At 41.0% G+C, this 18,132-nt stretch overlaps 1 protein-coding gene across 6 annotated transcripts in view; it reads left to right on the top strand.

Annotated features, from left to right (window-relative positions):
• The first annotated feature begins 2,600 nt into the window (after window positions 1-2,600).
• The window catches only part of ROS1 (ROS proto-oncogene 1, receptor tyrosine kinase), a 91,841-nt gene continuing 76,309 nt past the window's right edge, over window positions 2,601-18,132 (top strand). For 5 of the 6 annotated variants that reach the window (XM_070417539.1, XM_070417542.1, XM_070417538.1 and 2 more), the window contains exons 1-4: window positions 2,601-3,355; window positions 10,450-10,494; window positions 12,178-12,237; window positions 14,452-14,478. In XM_070417539.1, coding sequence (XP_070273640.1) covers window positions 3,233-3,355; window positions 10,450-10,494; window positions 12,178-12,237; window positions 14,452-14,478 — 255 coding nt within the window. In that variant the 5' untranslated portion in view covers window positions 2,601-3,232. The remainder of the gene's footprint in view (window positions 3,356-10,449; window positions 10,495-12,177; window positions 12,238-14,451; window positions 14,479-18,132) is intronic. The other variant, XM_070417540.1, reaches the window with a different exon arrangement.

The following is an 18,132-nucleotide window of genomic DNA, read 5'->3' as shown; positions in this document are numbered from 1 at the left end:
GGGGCTTGGTTTTCATGGTAAAAGTTTCTGCCTCCCTCAACTGTGGTTCCCTGTCTGAACAAGCTCCATTCATGCTTTCCCTGTCCTCTGGCCACTATCTGTCCTTGGGCAATGGCTTTGTTTTTGTGTGTCCATATATTTCATGCCTGGAGCAAGGGTTTGCAACAGCAGCAATTCTGGCCCAAGCAGTGGTGGCAGTGGAGTGTGGGGCAATCTGCAAGGTCATTGGTGGTGCTCTGCAGTGCGGTCCTTGGGCCTCAGTGCCCCAGGGGCTGGAGAAACTGCATGAACAGCAAAGGTTGGGGGCACTCTTGAGGGAGGAGAACAGTGAAAACTCTGCTGTAGACTCTGGTTCCTTGATATCTGAGGGCTGGGAGAAAGGGGAAAGGTTCAGGAGCCTGACTTTGCTTTTGAAAACCTCTTAACTTTATTACTGAAGCACTTTTCACTTCAGGGCTAACTTCACGTCAAATGCTTACATGGTTATCCAGTATCTGGCCTCAATGTCTGGAAATATCTTCCATGAAGACAGTGACTTTTAATCTACAATTACATTTAAAAGGCTCCAAAATGCAAATACTTAGGAGATTTAACAAATAGAAAGCAATGCTTTTGTTAGGAACAGGAGTATAGAAGGTGCCTGGAAGAGTAGAGGTAGGTCACTCTAGAACTATGGGCAAACCGTAGGGTGCCAGCAGGGTGCCAGTATTCGCCCTGGAGACTAGTGGATCTGACTGCAAAAATTCAGCCACCAGCTAGGGCACAGGAGCCAGGTGTCAAGGAACAGATTATTTGTAAAGATAGAAACTTGGAGAGATGTCTAGCAGAAGTTTACGGAACCCCACACTCCGGGCAGAAGCTCAATAAATGGAAGTGAGTCACAAGGTTAAAGTGAGAAATCCAGCAAAGTTGACTCAGTGCGGTCTTCACCTATGAAATGAGGTGCCTTAAATTCTGAGCAGTGGTAGGATTAAGAGACCAGATAGGGAGTGTGGGTGCATTAGTTCACTTGTGAGAAGTTGGGGGCTATGGGTGCAAGGGGTCAGAGGAGGCAGACAAGGAAGGTGCTATGAAATGCATTTATTTTTTTGCTGTGAAATCACAGTCTAAATACTGTAATAAACTAATATGCTTTTGCCCAGCCAGCATGGCTCAGTGGTTGAGCATTGACCTATGAACCGGGAGGTCATGGTTTGATTCCAGGTCAGGGCACATGCCTAGGTTGTGTGCTCAATCCCCAGTGTGGGGTGTGCAGGAGGCAGCTGATCAATGATTCTCTCTCATCATTGATGTTTCTATCTCTCTCTCCCTCTCCCTTCCTCTCTGAAATTATCATCATCATCATCAACAACAATAACAAAAGAGGTAGAGTCTAATTCCTCTCTCCTTGAATTTGGGCAGTTTTGTGACTCTGTGGTAATTAAGGAAATGCAGCAAAAATAACTGTGATTTCTAAAACTGAATCATAAAAGACAATGCAGCTTAACACTGGAGTACTGTCACCAAAGATCCAAGCTACCATGTGAACAGTTCAATTGCTTGGAGAACATCGGACTATGGAGAAGTCCAAATAAGCCCACGTGGAGAAATCACCTGGAGAAGATATGTGAATTAATTGATCCAGTATTATATTATTGGGCTCTTAGTCTGTTTCCCATCTTTTGCAAATGTAAGTCATTCTGCAACAAATATCTTTGAACACACTCCATTTCTCACTAGTGCAAATCTATGTGTTGGTTAAATTCCAAAAATGAGAATAAGCACAAAATCTTGAGTTTGGAAGGAACTTGATAAAAAAAAATGAACTAAGGTCTTCCTGGAAATACTTAGTGGTCCATCTTCTTAGTGAAGTAAAAGTTACAAATATTATTTGTGCTCATCAGGGAAAAGGCACTGGCAATGCAGTGAAGAAGATAAATGTTGTTGGGGTGAGAAAATCCCTTAGGCAAGGTAGACCCTTCTCTGATTTAAAAGTGTATTTTGGAGAAAGAGGACCATATTCCTCTGACCAAGAAATCGAATGGTTGTCTATTTTTAAATTTACATTCTTTAAAATGCAGGGAGGGGGGGCGGGAAGCAGGTAGACGGTGGAAAATGTTTTTCAAGAAAACAAGTTTCAGGGGTCAATTTTGGAGTCAGTACCATTCATCTTTACAATGTACATCAGTTTTGTCAACATTTCCTAAAAGATGTTCAGCTCAAAACAAAACCTTATGCATGTGTTGCTTACAATGAGAATCTCATGCCATTAAGGGAAGGTTAAGTATATTATTATCCTTTATTTAAGAAGACAAGGAACTTTATTTGATACTGTAGATTGTCATGAGAGAAAGACCAGCAACACAAAAACATCTGACCTTAAAGAGTTAACCCTCAGCAGTCTAAAAAGTAGCTGCCCTGAATGACTCACTGCTGTACTTTGCAGATTTCAAATTCTTTGTTTAAACTTCAGCTTAACTTTATCTTGATGCTGGGCTAATTGAAATTTTTACAATATTTCCTTTTGAAGACAGTTACACTTGTACATATCTTAGGTCTCTGCGATGGCTAGTTCCAGCTCTCTGTCTCACTAGACCTGATAAGGCAGCATTTTAGTTAATATGTAGTGAACTCCTGAAAGCGCTCTACCAAACCTCCTTGCCTTTACCTCACGCTCAGAGTATTTGTCTATTAATTTCATCTTTGTTTGCTTTTTCATTTTAAAATATGCTCTTGGTTTCAAAGGGTTCTGTTTTTCCTCTCTGCCTCATCGTTTGACTTAGGCGCTTCTATTTTTCTTATAATTTTTTTATTATACTAGTGCTACTGTTGGCTAAAGTCTAGGTGGTCAAAACCCAGTTTCCTGCAGAGCCGAACCGGCCTCAGGAAGGCGAAGTGGTGGGTGATCCGGGGAAGCGTCCGGGCTTGGGACTGTGCACGAATCACCTGCTTCCCACTTCATTTGTTTGCTTGCCATGCCAAGCGCGCTCCTAACCTTTAGTCAGTGGGTGATTTTCTTTATGGGAGTAAAACAAAGCTAAGTGATGAAATAGCTGTTATGGGCATATGACAAGCTATCTAGGATTCAAAGGTCTAAACTAAAAGGTGTAAGTATATTATTAAAAAAAAAAAAAAAAAAAAAAGTCCACCAGCCTCTCCTTCAACTGAAGTGATGAAACCCGACGAATTCACATAGCGAAATGGAGAAAATTGGAACGCGCATCTAAAGTCCCGCCACTGGACTGGTGAAGTGATGAAGAACAGTTACTGGCTTATCCTGAAACTTGTCAATTTCGTGACTCTTGGCTGCCTATGGATTTCTGTGGGTCAGTGTGCAGTTTTAAACAGCTGCCTAAAGTCATGTGTAACTAACCTGGTAAGTTTTACCGGTCTTGCTATTGGTCTTTGTGGGAACTAAAACATAGAATTCAGCTTGTTATAAAGGTTTGAATTATTTTCACTTTATAAGAAGTTTTCTCATGAGGATTATTGTTTTTTCAAAGTAAGTTAGGACCCTTTATGATTACAGAAGGTAGGGCAGGCCTATTTTATTTATCTGTTCATAGATTTTTGGGAGGACTGGGATTTGAGTAAAGGAGGATTAAATGCAATCAATTGTGCATGCTTTAAAAAAATTATAATTTGAAAACTCATTTATTACAAAATCATTTATATTTGTCTGGAAGCACGCAGTAGGTTTGGACCCAGGGCAATGCCGTCCAGCTGTAAACATCAGTGCTGTTTATATTGGGCTGGATGATTGTATGGGGAGGTGGATGACCGAGGCAGCAGCTGCAGGGCCATATCGAACAACATTTTATTTTAAAAGCAAGAATTGTTTGTATAGTCCTTATTGCTTTCTGTGCATTTGTAATTTTTCAGTAATGAGGTGTTTTTTTTTTAAATGAATGTGTTCTTCTCATTTCTGGGTATCATTCCTCCTATATATATTATTTCATATCTTTTTAGGTGTTATGCTTTAGTTGTACTTAAAACAGTCACTGAATTCACTTTAAAAACCAAATGCATTCTAGCCAGGGAAAGATACACTCATCTAAAGACAAAGGAAATACCATGGTAGTTTACATGTGACACTAGTTAGAGTCACACTTTGAAATATAATGAAAATACCAAATAAAATACAATGCTCATCCTAAAGCATTAGAGATAGAAGTCAAGGGTAGATTAGGGAAGAAAATGATTTGTGTTAAAGAAATTGATTTGTGTTACTCTCTTTTTGGTTGAATTTAAACTATTGTGAATATTATTATGGATACTCGAACTTTTTAAAAAAAGTTTGGTATTTTACATAAACCTTCGCTGAAGACTTCATTGCCATTCATGTAGAAGTGTATGCTTTAGGTTTTTAAAGTTGTAATTCAAACTTAAAAGTGGAAAACTGGGACAATTAAATGTTTTCTTTATTGAAAAGTTAAAACTTTTTCTCTGCTTTTAACAAGAATACATACTCATTGTAAAACATGTATAAGATAGAAAATAGAGAAGAGTAAAGGAAAGAACCTTACAATTCCACCACTATTAACCTCTGATTGTATTTTCTCTCAGTGTTTTCCCCCCCAAATGTGAATATAGTTTTACACACAGTTGTGCACTCAGCTTTTCCACTTAATGGTACATATGACTTTTCCTCTATGCCCTGAAGTTTTCATGGAAACAGGATCTTTAATGTATTTAGAATAGCCCATCATATGATTGTTTTGCCATAATCTGTTCATGTCGCTACTATCAAAACCGATGCTGGTTGTTTCCATTAGTGTCTGTTTCACGTATTTGATTATTTTAGTTACGTTTAGTTTTAGCGTCTTCTGTGTGGGCTCTTTGGTTTCAGGGTTTGGCAGTAGGGGCAGACAGCTTGTTCCTTTGCTGAGTTGCCTTCCGTTCACCACCTACAGAGAAAGGCGCAGCTGCGGTGGTGGCGGCTGCGAGAGACACGGTCTGCCAACCTGCCTAGTGGCTGTACTGAAGGTCTCCGTCTGGGCCTCCCACGCAGGGCTGGAGGGACAGAGCGGGGTGAATGGACAATGAACACAGCCAGGGTCAGGGGAAAGGATGTGTAAAGTGCTCGAGTGTATTATATCGTTTGAATTTTTTTCTCTGTCATCCTTTTTAGTCTGGGCATTTGCTGGGAAGGTCATCTTTGATTTTACTGGGTAGTTCGTGATACTGAAGCATCTTTGCTTTTTTTTTTTTTTAAAAAAAGAAAGAAACAAAAGAGTATTATACAAAGGAATGTTCAAAATTGCTGTCCAAAAATGCACAAACCATAAACCATAGTTCCAGGCTTGAGCATGGGCATTTTACAGCAACCGACTTAACATTTTTGAATGATATATGCCACATGCTGCAGAGAATACAACGTAATATTATTTTTAAAAATATTTTTATTGATTTCAGAGAGGAAGGGAAAAGGAGAAAGAGATAGAACTATCAATGATGAGGGAGAATCATTGATTGGTTGTTTCCTGCACGCCCCCTGCTGGAGATGAAGCCTGCAACCAGGTCATGTGCCCTTGACCGAATCCATCCCCGGACCCTTTAGTCTGCAGGCCAACGCTCTATCCACTGAGCCAAACCAGCTAGGGCTATAATATTCTTCAGAACACTAGAATTGTGAGAACCTTTATGAACATGAGATTTATGATAAAATAATTATGGAACTGCTTTTCCCATACTCTCTTTTTGTATATCCATAGGGCACAATAGCATATGAGTGGCTTTGTTGAATTATAATTTTTTCATCTTCTTTGGCAACAAAACCTTTTTTTTTAAGTAACCGACTGTGGAACTAGTGTTCTATCAAGTTAGAATAAAGAGTGCTCTGTTAGAAGTATCAATTCAGTTCAATAAAAGACTTGAAGCAATAGAGTTCAGAAGGTTGTCCTGTTTAAAAAGTATAAACATTACTGGTTTTCTTGTGTGTAATATGTAACTTTATAACAAGATAATGTAATGAAACCATAATCCAAAAATTCCATAAAATATCCAGAAATTACCCCAGTTTGGATTGGTAAAGGAGTAGACAGGCCAGTAAAACAGAACACAGTTCAGAAATAAGACCATGTACATAAGGAAGTATGGAATATGATAAAGATAACGATTCAAGTCCAAGTGGGGCTATCAATTTAGAATAAAGAATAACTCCCTTCTTTAGTAGGTGAATGAATAAATAAATTGTGGCACATCCAGACAATAGAATATTATTCAGAGCAAAAAAGAAATAAACTATCAAGCCATAAAAAGCACATGGAGGGATTTAAATACACATAACTAAGTGAAAGAAGCAAACCGGAAAAGGCTCCGTACTATCTCATTTCAACTCTGTGACATTCTAGAAAACATAAAACTATGGAGACAATGAAAAGATCAATGGTTCATAGCAATGGAGTTTGAGGGAATCAGGAGGGAGACAATGAATAAGCAGAGCATAGAGGATTGTTAGAGCAGGGCAAATGCTCTGTATGATATTATAACAATGGATATATGTCATTATACATTTGTCTAATCCCATAGAGTGTACAACACCAAGAGTGAATCCTAACATAAACTATGGACTTTGGATAATTATGATTTGTCAATGTCAGTTCATCCTTAGTAAAAATGTAGTATTTGGTGAGCGATGTTGATAATGGGCGAGCCTGTGCCTGTGTGAGGGCAGGGGTTATATGGGAAATCTCTGTACCATAATCTCAATTCTGTTATAAATCTTTTGTTGCCAAAGAAGATTCAAATAAATTCCAGGAGGTACTTTTTAAAAGATGTGATTTAAATACAGACAAATAACAAAAATAAAATAAGACTATACTCCATAAAATATTAAAATAAACTAGGAGCAAATATTTTTATAATTGTGGAATGGGAATGTCTTAAGAAGCCTGATTCAAAATCTAGAATCCCTAAAGAAATTATTAATAAATTTGACTGCTTAAAAACTTAAACTATATGACAGTAAACAGAATATAGTAAGAGCAAAGTTGAAAAATGGAAAAAGTGTTATATGTGATAAACAAAATTTTATCAACCCTTATATATAAAGCATTTAAAATAATTTAAAACATGAATACCTACTTTAAAAAAAGAATTATAAATGGCTAAAAAACATTTGAAGTTTAGCTTCACAGAAAACATAGAAATATATAATAAAAATGAATTACCAACTTTTCTTCTATCAGTTTGGCAAAGATAAAAATATTTTGTTGGCAAAGTTTAGATAAATTGGCACTTTCATACACTGTGGTTAGGATGCAAATTGACAGATTTCTAGAAAACATGGGTTAATATATATCAAAATTAAAAGGAAAAATATACTTTTAACCCTGAACATCAAGAAAATTATCTGAAGAGACTATTGCATAAGTAACCAAAGAAATGTCTGCAAAAGTCTATTTATAGCAATTTTGCACCTAATATTAATAGATTTCTAAGTGTCTGGCACTGTACTATAATAATGCATTATTTAATCAAATCCCCCTGAACTTCATGAATTAAATATTATTTTACTTTTGTCTCAGATGAGAATACTGAGTTTAGACAGCACAGGTTAACTTTCAAAATATCACATTGGGAGCAGTGGGATTACAATGCAGGTCATTCTGCTGTTTCATTTATTAGGACAGGAAGTAAATGAAATTAGTTCCGGCTGAGGTGGGCAGGAACAAAATCTTGTGCCAAGAAGTAGGTGTTGGGTTAAGAGGACTTGAGACCCAGCACTGGGATTGAGTGTTTTAAGTAGATGAGTGGGGCAGGAGGAACTAAGCAGTGGTTCTCAACCTGTGGGTCGCGACCCCTTTGGCAGTCAAACGACCCTTTCACAGGGGTCGCCTAGGACCATCCTACATATCAGATATTTACATTACGATTCATAACAGTAGCAACATTACAGTTATGAAGTAGCAACGAAAATAATTTTATGGTTGGGTCACAACATGAGGAACTGTATTTAAAGGGCCAGAAGGTTGAGAACCACTGAAGGCAAGAACAGAAGGTGTGCGCCTTGCTGGGTTAATCACTTCTCCAATTCAGTGGTTCAAATTCAGCAACTTTTAAGGGGAGGTTCTGAGCTGTACCAACTGGAAAAATTCACTTAGTTTTCCTTTGCTCATAATTCTAAGTCAATCAGTGGGGCAGGTTGACAATTAGGTCATATCTACATAATGTTATCCAAACACATATGTGATTATCATAGGCTCAGGATTGCCATCCTTTGTGAGTCCTTCTGTCTATGAAGGACTCCATTCAAATAAGGAACAGGAAGAGAAAGAGCAGTTTAGAGACTTCCTCCCCTTAGTTCCCATTTCTTTTATTTTCCCCCAGCACAAAAAAGTTCTTAAAATTTCTGAACGTGTTAGGAATAAACAGAGCAATCTGATGTCTTACTCTATGTAAAATTCTGAATTTGTATTTTTCTCTGCTCTTAATAAGACTGCTTTAAAAAAAAAAAGAAAAATCTGAACATAATTCATGTTTTATCCAGAGTCTTTTGACTTGGTTAATTGACTAATGTCACAGGCTTGTTTAATATTGTGCGAGACTCTCTCCACTGTCCCTAACCCCTCCTATAGCCACACCCCCATCCCACCTTTACCATTTCTGAAGAATTCTTGGACATTATCTACACTAATAAAAGAGAAACATGGTAATTGGCGTACGACCGCTACCCTTCCCATTGGCTAATCAGCGTATCCTTATGCAAATTAACTGTCAGCCAAGATGGCGGCCGGCAGCCATGCACTGAAGCGAGCAGGGAGGCTTGCTTCCTCCAGGAACTGCAGACTCCAACATTCGTTCCCCGCCTCACTTGCCGGCCTCTCAACTGCAACTCTAAGCAACTATTACTATGTTGCAAATAAGAAGCTAAACAAAACCGGCTTTCAATCAGCCCCGGACCGCAACATTGTATCCATGTTTTCAGCAGCGAGGCCTCAGAGCTAAAGCTGGCCCAGAATAAAAAAAAAACAAAAACAAACAAACAAAAAACAACAACAAGGAGCGGTTGGGAGCTTTTAGTCAACTGCCAGCGGGAAAACAGCCCTCAGCCCCTCAGCCAGCCTGGCCAGGCACCCCAGTGGGGACCCCCACCCTGATCCAGGACACCCTTCAGGGCAAACCAGCCGGCCCCCACCCGTGCACCAGGCCTCTATCCTATATAGTAAAAGGGTAATATGCCTCCCGGCACTGGGATCAGCGGAGCAGCGAGGCCTCCTGGCACCGGGATCAGTGTGACAGGGGGCAGCGCCCAAACCCCCTGATCAGCCCTGCTCTGTGCCTGATAGGGGGGAGCTCCCCAATCCCCCGATTGCCCTGCAACTCTGTGTGTGACAGGGTGCAGCGCACCAACCCCCTGATCGGCCCTGCTCTGTGTGTGACAGGGTGCGGCGCCTCAACACCGCCCCCCCCCCCCCCACGGGCCCTGCTCTGTGCCTGATAGGGGTGAGCTCCCCAATCCCCTGATTGCCCTGCAGCTCTGTGTTTGACAGGGTGCGGTGCCCCAACCCCCTGCCCCCACGGGCCCTGCTCTGTGTGTGACAGGGTAGAGCCATAACCTCTCCATCGGCCCTGCCCTGAGTGTGACAGTGGCGGTGCCCCAACCCCCTGATCGGCCCTGCTCTGTGGGTAATAGAGGGTGGCGCCCCAACCCCCCTCCACGGGCCTTGCTCTGTGTGTGACAGGGTAGAGCCATAACCTCCCCATTGGCCCTGCCCTGAGTGTGACAAGGTGCAGCGCCCCAACCCCCTGATCTTCCCTGCTCTGTGTGTGACAGGAGGCGGTGCCCCAGCTCCCCTATCGGCCCTACTCTGTGAGTAACAGGGGGGAGCTCCTCAACCCCCTGATGGGCCCTGCTCTGTGAGTGACAGGGGGCAGCGCCCCAACCCCCTGATCGACCCTGCTCTGTGCGTGACAGGGAGTGGCGCTGCAACCTCCCCATCGACCCTGCCTTGAGTGTGACAGGGGGCGATGCCCCAACCCCCCAATCAGTCTACCCTGAAAGTGACTGAGGGTGGCATTGCAACCTCCCGATCCGCTCTGCTCTGTGCATGACGGGGTGGTGCCCCAACTCCCCAATCGGCCCTGCTCTGAGCCTGACCAGGGGCTGCACTTAGGGATTGGGCCTGCCCTCTGCCACCTGGGAGCAGGCCTAAGCCAGCAGGTCATTATCTCCCGAGGGGTCCCAGACTGCGAGAGGGCACAGGCCGGGCTAGGGGACCCCCCCCCCCCCCGAGTGCACAAATTTTTGTGCACCGGGCCTCTAGTATCTTATAATTTGCACTGGGATTTTGTCTGATTTCATGACTAATTTAATGACTTTAAGACATTTGGCTCCTTGTTTTCCGGTTAGAAAACACTGAGAAGGGAGGCAGCACTATTCCAGGAAGCGTTTTTAAACAAGGTGTGGTAGTTATTACCGCACACAAGATTGGGAGCTGGTGTTTATTACCTCCTTCTTCATTTCAGGGCAGGCATCTGGACAGCGGTACGCCGTATAATCTGAGTGAACCAGTGAGTAATTGCTTCTATTGTTAAGAACTGTACAGTGTTAGCAATGATTACAGAAAAGGGGGCAATGGTCAGGTTTTATTACAATAAGGTGTGTCCTAAGTAAAATCTCATTTCTTTGTCCCTGCTGGAGGAATGACAATAAAAAATATAGTTATAAGTGAATGATAGAATATTCACAGATGAAGTCAGGGACAGTGTTGAAGTGGAAAGAACACAAGACCAATCCAAGTCCGTTATTTTGATTCTATATATTTGCATGGTTTGAGGCAAATTATTTAATATTTCTGAGACTTACTTTTATTATGTGTTATCTGAGAGGGTTGGATTAGGTAGTCTCCAATGTTTCTTCTAACAATTACATTTATGGTTTTATTACTTTCCTGCACCTGTGCCCATTTATTCAACAAATGTTTAAATGATTCAAAGCATAAGTATGAACTAGGCACTGTGCTAGGCAACAGTGACACAAATAAAAATGAGATCACAACAACCCAAAATCTATGGGGCACAGCTAAAGCAGTTTTAAGAGGGAAACTGAGAGCATTCCAGGCCTACCTCAAGAAACAAGGGAAATCTCAAATAAACAATCTAACCTTCTATTTAATGGAACTAGAAAAAGAACAACAAAGCCCAAAGGGAGTAGAAGAAAGGAAATAATAAAGATCAGAGCAAAAATAAACAAAATAGAATCTAAATAAATAATATAAAAGATCAGTGAAACCAAGAGCTGGTTCTTGGAAAAAATAAATAAGATCGATAAGCCTAAACCAGGCTCATCAAGAAAAGAAGAGAGCGGATCCAAATAAATAAAATCAGAAATAAAGGAGAAGTAACAACTGACACCACAGAAATACAAAAGATTATGAGGAAATATTATGAACAACTATATGCCAACAAATTGGATGATCTGGAAGAAATGGATAAATTCCTAGAGACATACAATCTCTCAAAGCTGAAGTAGTGCATGAGCTCACCTGTGGAGAACTTGAAGCATGAGAAGAGAGAAAGTTGAAGATAGAATACAAAATCAAAATGTGTGGGGAGAGGGAAAAAGAGAAGTAAAGAAGGAACTGAGAGGAAAGAGGGGACCCAGATGTCCCTGTGGTCTGTGGAAGAAATGTCTATACAAGCACAGGCACAGGCAGATCAAGCACAGTTAGGAGAAATGGGCCATATCTGTCCCATAGGAGGCCCAGGCAGCTTTGGGAGAAGGTTTTCAGGGCAGCTGTGGGGCGAAAGCTGGCCAGTGGGCAGTAGACTTCTCAAACTGTCCACCTAGTCAAGGTTTGATGTGCTGCCCTCTGCTTGAACGCCAGCTTGAGTCTGGCTTGTCACGTGAGGCCACCCGATGGAGCCACGATCTGTTCAATGTCATGCTGACCTAGACTTTACCTGCTGCCAGCCACCCAGTGGACAGTGTGCTGCCTGAAGTTTGGCTGCTCTCTGGGTTCTTGCCCTGCCCATTCCAGACTGAACTCCATTCAGCACCCTTGCCAACTTTCAGTGAACCACACCGCCCTGCTGTCTGTAGACAGGACAGCTCTGCTTATCAACCCAAAGGTCCTAATTCTTTTGAGGTCACAGATCCTCGGTAGATTTCTATTTCTAAAACATTGTTGCATTTTCAGATGACAAAAAAATCCCTCTTGTTCAGTCACCGTTGTCTCTTCTTGTCTCTTGCAGTGCATCCAAGGATGTCATTTTTGGAACTCTGCAGATCAGGAAAAGTGTGCTTTCAAGTGTGTAAGTGTTAACTATGTTTCTGTTTTGACATTAATGTTCCCCTTAGGAGAAATGTTGTCTAAGAGGACTCCCATTTGAGTTTCCGTTGGCTTTCACTTAGTTGGCTTGACCCTAAAGGGAAAGCATGGCAGCCTGAGTGATACATAGTAATGGGGAGAGTGAGATTACCATTACTAACCCAACTGGAGACCATGGGAGGTTAACACAAACCATGACACCCCGGGGATGCCCAATGGATGCCTCCTACAAAGGCCTTCTGGTAGGATGTTAGGTACTTGTTAAATTCCAGGTCCTGCACTTCTCAAATGTCAATATACACTTCACGGGAATCTTGTTGAAATGCAGATTCTGACTCAGTGGGTCTGGGAGGACCTGAGATTCTGTGCTGATAACAAGCTCCCCAGGTAAGGCCATGCTGGTGGCTCCAGACCCGTCTCTGGATAGGAGGGCCCTCGGTCATGTCCAAAGTGGCTCTGCAGGGAACATGGCAGTAATCTAATCCAGAGGTCACGAGCACCTAGGTTCATTTCTCTTTGGGTAGGAAATACATCCCCCAATACCTTATTTTTCATTTATCTCAGTTTTGCCACTTAATGTGTGACTTTGTTAAGGTACTTAACTCCTTGGTACTATACTTTCCTCATCATTAAAATAGGATACTAATCGAATCTCCCTCCTAAGGATAGTGCCTGAAACACGGTCATTAATCTCATGAATAAAAATTGTGTAATTTAAAAGTGGGCTGGAAGCCAGGTGCAGTTACCTCTCCGTAAGACAAGGGAGCAGCAACAGTTGCATTTACATGGGACAAGGAAACTGGAAGTAGCCAGGAAAGGTCTATATTTACAAAATAAAGAGAAGGAAGCCCTTCATTCAGATGGAAAAGAAGAAATCCCAGAGGAATGGGAGGACTATGAGGGAGGAGGGCCTTAGGAATCACTATAGTAACCAATTCGAAGGGGAATATTGACCAATCAGAGGGGATATCAGGACACAGGACCTGCAGCCTTTGTAAGCCATGGGGAAAAAGAACTCAGTGGGACCCTTTCCCCCCTCCCTACATGGGAGTCAATTCTGTGGGACCCTTTCCCTCTCCCTATGTGGGAGTTCATTCTGTGGGACTCTTCCCTCTCCCCACGTGGGAGTCTGTATCTATTCTTCAATAAATTTCCACCTTTGCTATACCAAAAAACAAAAAAAAGAAAAAAAGTGGGCTGCATTGCAGGTTGTTCAGGTCAGAGATTAAATCAGTAAGGTCGAGGTAACGTTGGGTAATACCATTTTCTATTAATTACTCAAATGGTAGCATTGGGATTTAAACAAGGACATTGGTCTCTTCTATAGTCCCCATAGCTGTTCCTGTATAGTATGTCCTCGCAGATCTTTGTCATAGCAGTTACTCACGCCCGTTCTCATGTTTATGACCATGTGCTTCATAGAACGGAAGTTACCAAAAGGTGGGGCAGGTGGGATCTGGACCTGGGAACTATTATATACTCTAAAAACACAGGTACCTCTCCTTGGCAGCACTTCAAACAATTGCAATTTTAAGCATTATTTGTCTAGTCACGTGCTTTGTCCTACATGTAAGCCCATCAGGGTAGGACGCTCTCTATCTTGTTCACACTGTGTCTCCTGCACTGAGCACAGTGAAGGGCAGATAGCAGGTGCTCAGACACACACTGGATGAGTGAATGAAGGGAAAGTACCATTTGTCGTCAGAAAACAGTCCAGAAGCAGAGTGGACGCTAGCATGGCCCGTCTGGGCAGATGGACCTGCTGGCCTTTCTTAGCTCGAGCTATTGGTAGTTTTCACTACAGGTTCTGTCTTCCCTGGGCATCTGCCAACATCCCTTCATTCTCTAACCTGGTCCATCACAGATCCCCCCTTACTTGACTGGGGCTTCCTGGCAGACATCATGCTTTTTACAGCATTTTCCCAGTGATGCAAATATAAGTTTTACAGCTCTTCCTTCAGTGGCCTGTCTGGGCCCTGCTCTGGGCTCCCTTGCTTTTTACTGTTTTTTATTTGTTTAATTTTTTAAACTTTATTTTATTTATTTTTTATTTTGTTATTGGTTGTTTGCCAATGGCGGGATAAGAAGTTAATTTGGGAGAAATGTAGAGCTAAGTATCATTAAAATTATCTACAGCTTTAAAGATTTTAAGTAGTTTTTCTTTTTTTTTTTTTCTTTTTTTTTTCCCCCCACGCAGAATGACACCTATGCAACTGTTTGTGAGGTAAGTTGGCAATTTTTATAGAAAGGATGTCATCCAACTCCATGTCTTTATCTCTTGTGGAAAAGCTGGTAAAATAAGAACGAAGAAACCTGAGTCATTCTCAGTGCACAGAGACATTCTTGGGTGTGCTATGATGCTGGGCATAAAGATGGCTGTGGAATTCCATGATGACACAAATATTTGCTGTGTTTTATATATCTGTATGCATACGCAATGTATAAAAAGTTAATATATGTGTATACACACATACATTTATCCACATATGCTGCTCTGGTTGGAAGGGTTCTAGTTCCTGAAGCCTGGGCGGGCAAGGGTGGCAGGGAGAGAGGCAGGAGCAGACGTCAGGATGACCTTATTTCTGCTGATCTTATTGTCTTCCCCATAAAGCATATGCTCTATCATTAAATACAATGCATTCAAAAAAGAATACTTCACTTGCAATTTTTCCCCTTATTCGACAAACTCCTTGGGCAGCATTTTGAAGCACAGCGTGTGTGTTTTTTCTTGCTCTTCTAATGAGGGACCTTGTGCTGACTCTGCTGCCCAGGTCTCCCCTCCCTTCCCAGGCCAGGCCCCTCTCCGACAGCTCCTCCCAGCACCTGATTTTCTCTGCTCCTTCAGAAGGAACTTAGGACTTTGAGCTTGTCTTCCTCAATCTTCTTGAATCAAACCTGTTCTTCAGAGTTCATTTTAGATCATTTGATAATAGGTACTTATGACTACATTATTTCTCAGTTTAAAATCTATGTTGCGTTGTTTTAAAATGTCCTTAAAAACCAGAGGACAGAACTAACTTATCTTGCCTGAGGAAGGAGTACAAATGATCACCCATTAGTAAAATGGAAAAGTCCCCCATTTAGTAGATAATACAAATAAAAAAATTTTTTAATTGGAATAATTTCTCAATAGTCTGTGATTACTCTGTACTTGAGTGATTTTTTCCTTGGGAGTGAATGGTGGTGGGGTTAGCTAAGAAGCGATAAGACACAGGAGCTTAGGGAGTTGCCACATACGTAAGTAGACAAGTTTTTCCTGCTTGAAAAACAAAACAAAACACTGCCTTAGGACCCTTTAGTGCGATAAAAGCAAAATTAGCCAAACAAACAAAAAACCCCACACCCCAAAACCAACAACAAACCAAAACAAACCAATTAAAAAACTCCCAACAACAACAACAACAGTCCCAGGAGGATTGTGTGTAGGAAGTCAGAGAGAGTTCAAGTGTCAGGCATTGAAGCAGCCCACTGATGTGATAGCTCCCTGACTCATTATGCTACTTAGAGAATATAAATATTTTCTCTCAGTGTTCTAACATCTAATTCTACTCATTTCTGTTTATACCTTGCTATGTTACACCTCAAAATATTATACTTTAATGTAGAACTGAATAGTAGTACATGCTCTATAGATAGTGATAGAGATAGACATATATTTTAAATGTAGCTGATCCCCCTGTAGGAACTCAAGCTCTGCAACCATTCATGCTTTAACCTAGGGAGCTTGGAATTTTTGCACATGTTCCTTGGAGGAAATAGTCTTGGAAGTGAAAGCTTAGCAAAAGTAAACTTGGAAAATGATGTCCGCAAGTAAGATGGCTTATTCCTGATCATTTAAAACACAGATTATACTGTTTCTTAAAATCTTTTTATGGTTTCTTATTGTTGTTTGAGAAAAATCATGTCAACATTTGCTGACTCCCCTGTCTCATCTGGTCCCCTCTCCCTTGCCCTCTGTGCTTCCCCACACTGGCCTTTCCTTCTTCTTTGGGTGTACAGAACCTGAATTTTTAGAAAATGAAGCCACAATTCTTATGGAGCAGCTGACCGAGGGGCACCCCTGAGGGGTGAGGGGTGTGTCCTCCTTGTGTTTCAGGGCAAGAAAAAGCACTAGCAGCACGCATGCCAGGCGGGAGCCAGGGGATGGTGATAATGGTGGCCTCACTGCTAGGGTAGAAATGGGAGTGTGGATGGGGGAACAGACAGCAGGCTGACGCAGCCCCTGCGAAGTGTGAACTTGGCTTCTGCAGTGGGAATGGCAGCTCAGTAGCCTGGAATATACAAAGGCTTTTAGCTTAGAGTCTGTGAATTCCTTAAATTTAACAACTTTTAGATTCTCTCTAGGCAACTCAAGCTTGAGAAACACTGGGTAATTTCATTTGAAGTCCAAAATTATTTAGATCGGGGGTGGGGGTGGGGTGGAGGGATGGGGGGTAGAACAGGGATGAGAGATGAGAGAGAGGGAGAGAGAGAGAGAGAGAGAGAGAGAGAGAGAACTTAAATGTTACTTTTAAAAATTGATCTTGCCCTGAATGGTTTGGCTCAGGGGACAGAGCATCAGCTTGCAGACTGAAGGGTCCCAGGTTTGATTCCAGTCAAGGGCACATGCCCGGGCTGCGGGTTCGATCCCCAGTAGAGGGCATGCAGAAGGCAGCCGATTGGTGATTCTCTCTCTCATCACTGATGTTTCTATATTTCTCTCCTTCTCCCTTCCTCTCTGAAATAATAAAAATATATTTAAAAATTGATTTAAAAAATAAATGGTAATTATGTGACAAGATGGTGGTAATGTTATGGTGATCATCATATTGCAATATATAAACATATCAAATATTGAATACCTTAAATGTACACAATGTTATATGTCAATTATGTCTCAATAAAACTGGAAAATATACAAGCTTCATAAAAAGTAAATAAAACAAAACATTTAAGTGCCTAGATAGATCAGAATTTTGTTACATATTTTCCCCTGAAAAAAATTTAGGAGAACTAGGCCCACTATATTTCCAATAGTCAGTACTAGCTATATTTCCAAATAAACATTATTTCATCTCATTTTGCTGCCACTTGGTATATTTATTCTCTACAGATAATAAATGTATTGAATGTATTTTACTGAAACATGAAAGATGTGAAAAATATATTTAACCCTTAAGTTAAATAATCTGGAGCCCAACCTGAGGTGTTTAAATTAATCCTTAACTAAGCAAACCTGGGCTTATCAGGCTCTGCTTCCTCTGAGCACACAGATCAAACACTGGACAACTAGTATTTGCAAATCACAGCCCTCTACCTGGGATTTTTAGGGCAAATGCATCATACCATGGTTTCCACTATTATCATGAGAAACAATAGCACGTTTTCCTAGGCATTATAAGTTGAATGAAACTAGGAAGATTGATCATGATTGTGTTGTAGTTTTACAATGTGTGTCTTTTCTCCAAATTTTGTTTTTTTCTTCATAGCTAATGTTAATACATCTGTTCCAGGAAATATGTGTCTCAGTCATCAAAATGTTTACTCTGGTTTTGATTATTGAGATAATATATTAATCATCATTACATTTTTGGTAGAACTTAAAATTTAATGTTGGTATTAAGACCTCCGTTAAAATGTTCACTTACTATAAAGATTATAGTCAGTTTTTAATTTTTCAAGGAAGGCATGGAAATAAATAGGTATAATTTTAGGCTAGAGTTTAGGTTATTAGCTCACCAAATCTTTGACTGAGATGGCAAATATAATTGCATTGTGGAGCTCAGTGTTTTTTTCAAACTGTGTGGTGTGACCCATGAAAGGGTCATGAAATCAATTTAATGAATAGAGACCTGATAAGCAAATGAAATGGATTAGCATAGAATAGAATAGAATAGAA

This window comes from Myotis yumanensis, unplaced genomic scaffold (assembly GCF_028538775.1).
Source record: "Myotis yumanensis isolate MYYU_CA2020_CCGP unplaced genomic scaffold, mMyoYum1.0.hap1 SCAF_6, whole genome shotgun sequence".
Classification (NCBI taxonomy): domain Eukaryota; kingdom Metazoa; phylum Chordata; class Mammalia; order Chiroptera; family Vespertilionidae; genus Myotis; species Myotis yumanensis.
Note: the sequence above shows the minus strand (reverse complement) of the source record. Positions and strands in the feature narration are given on the sequence as shown.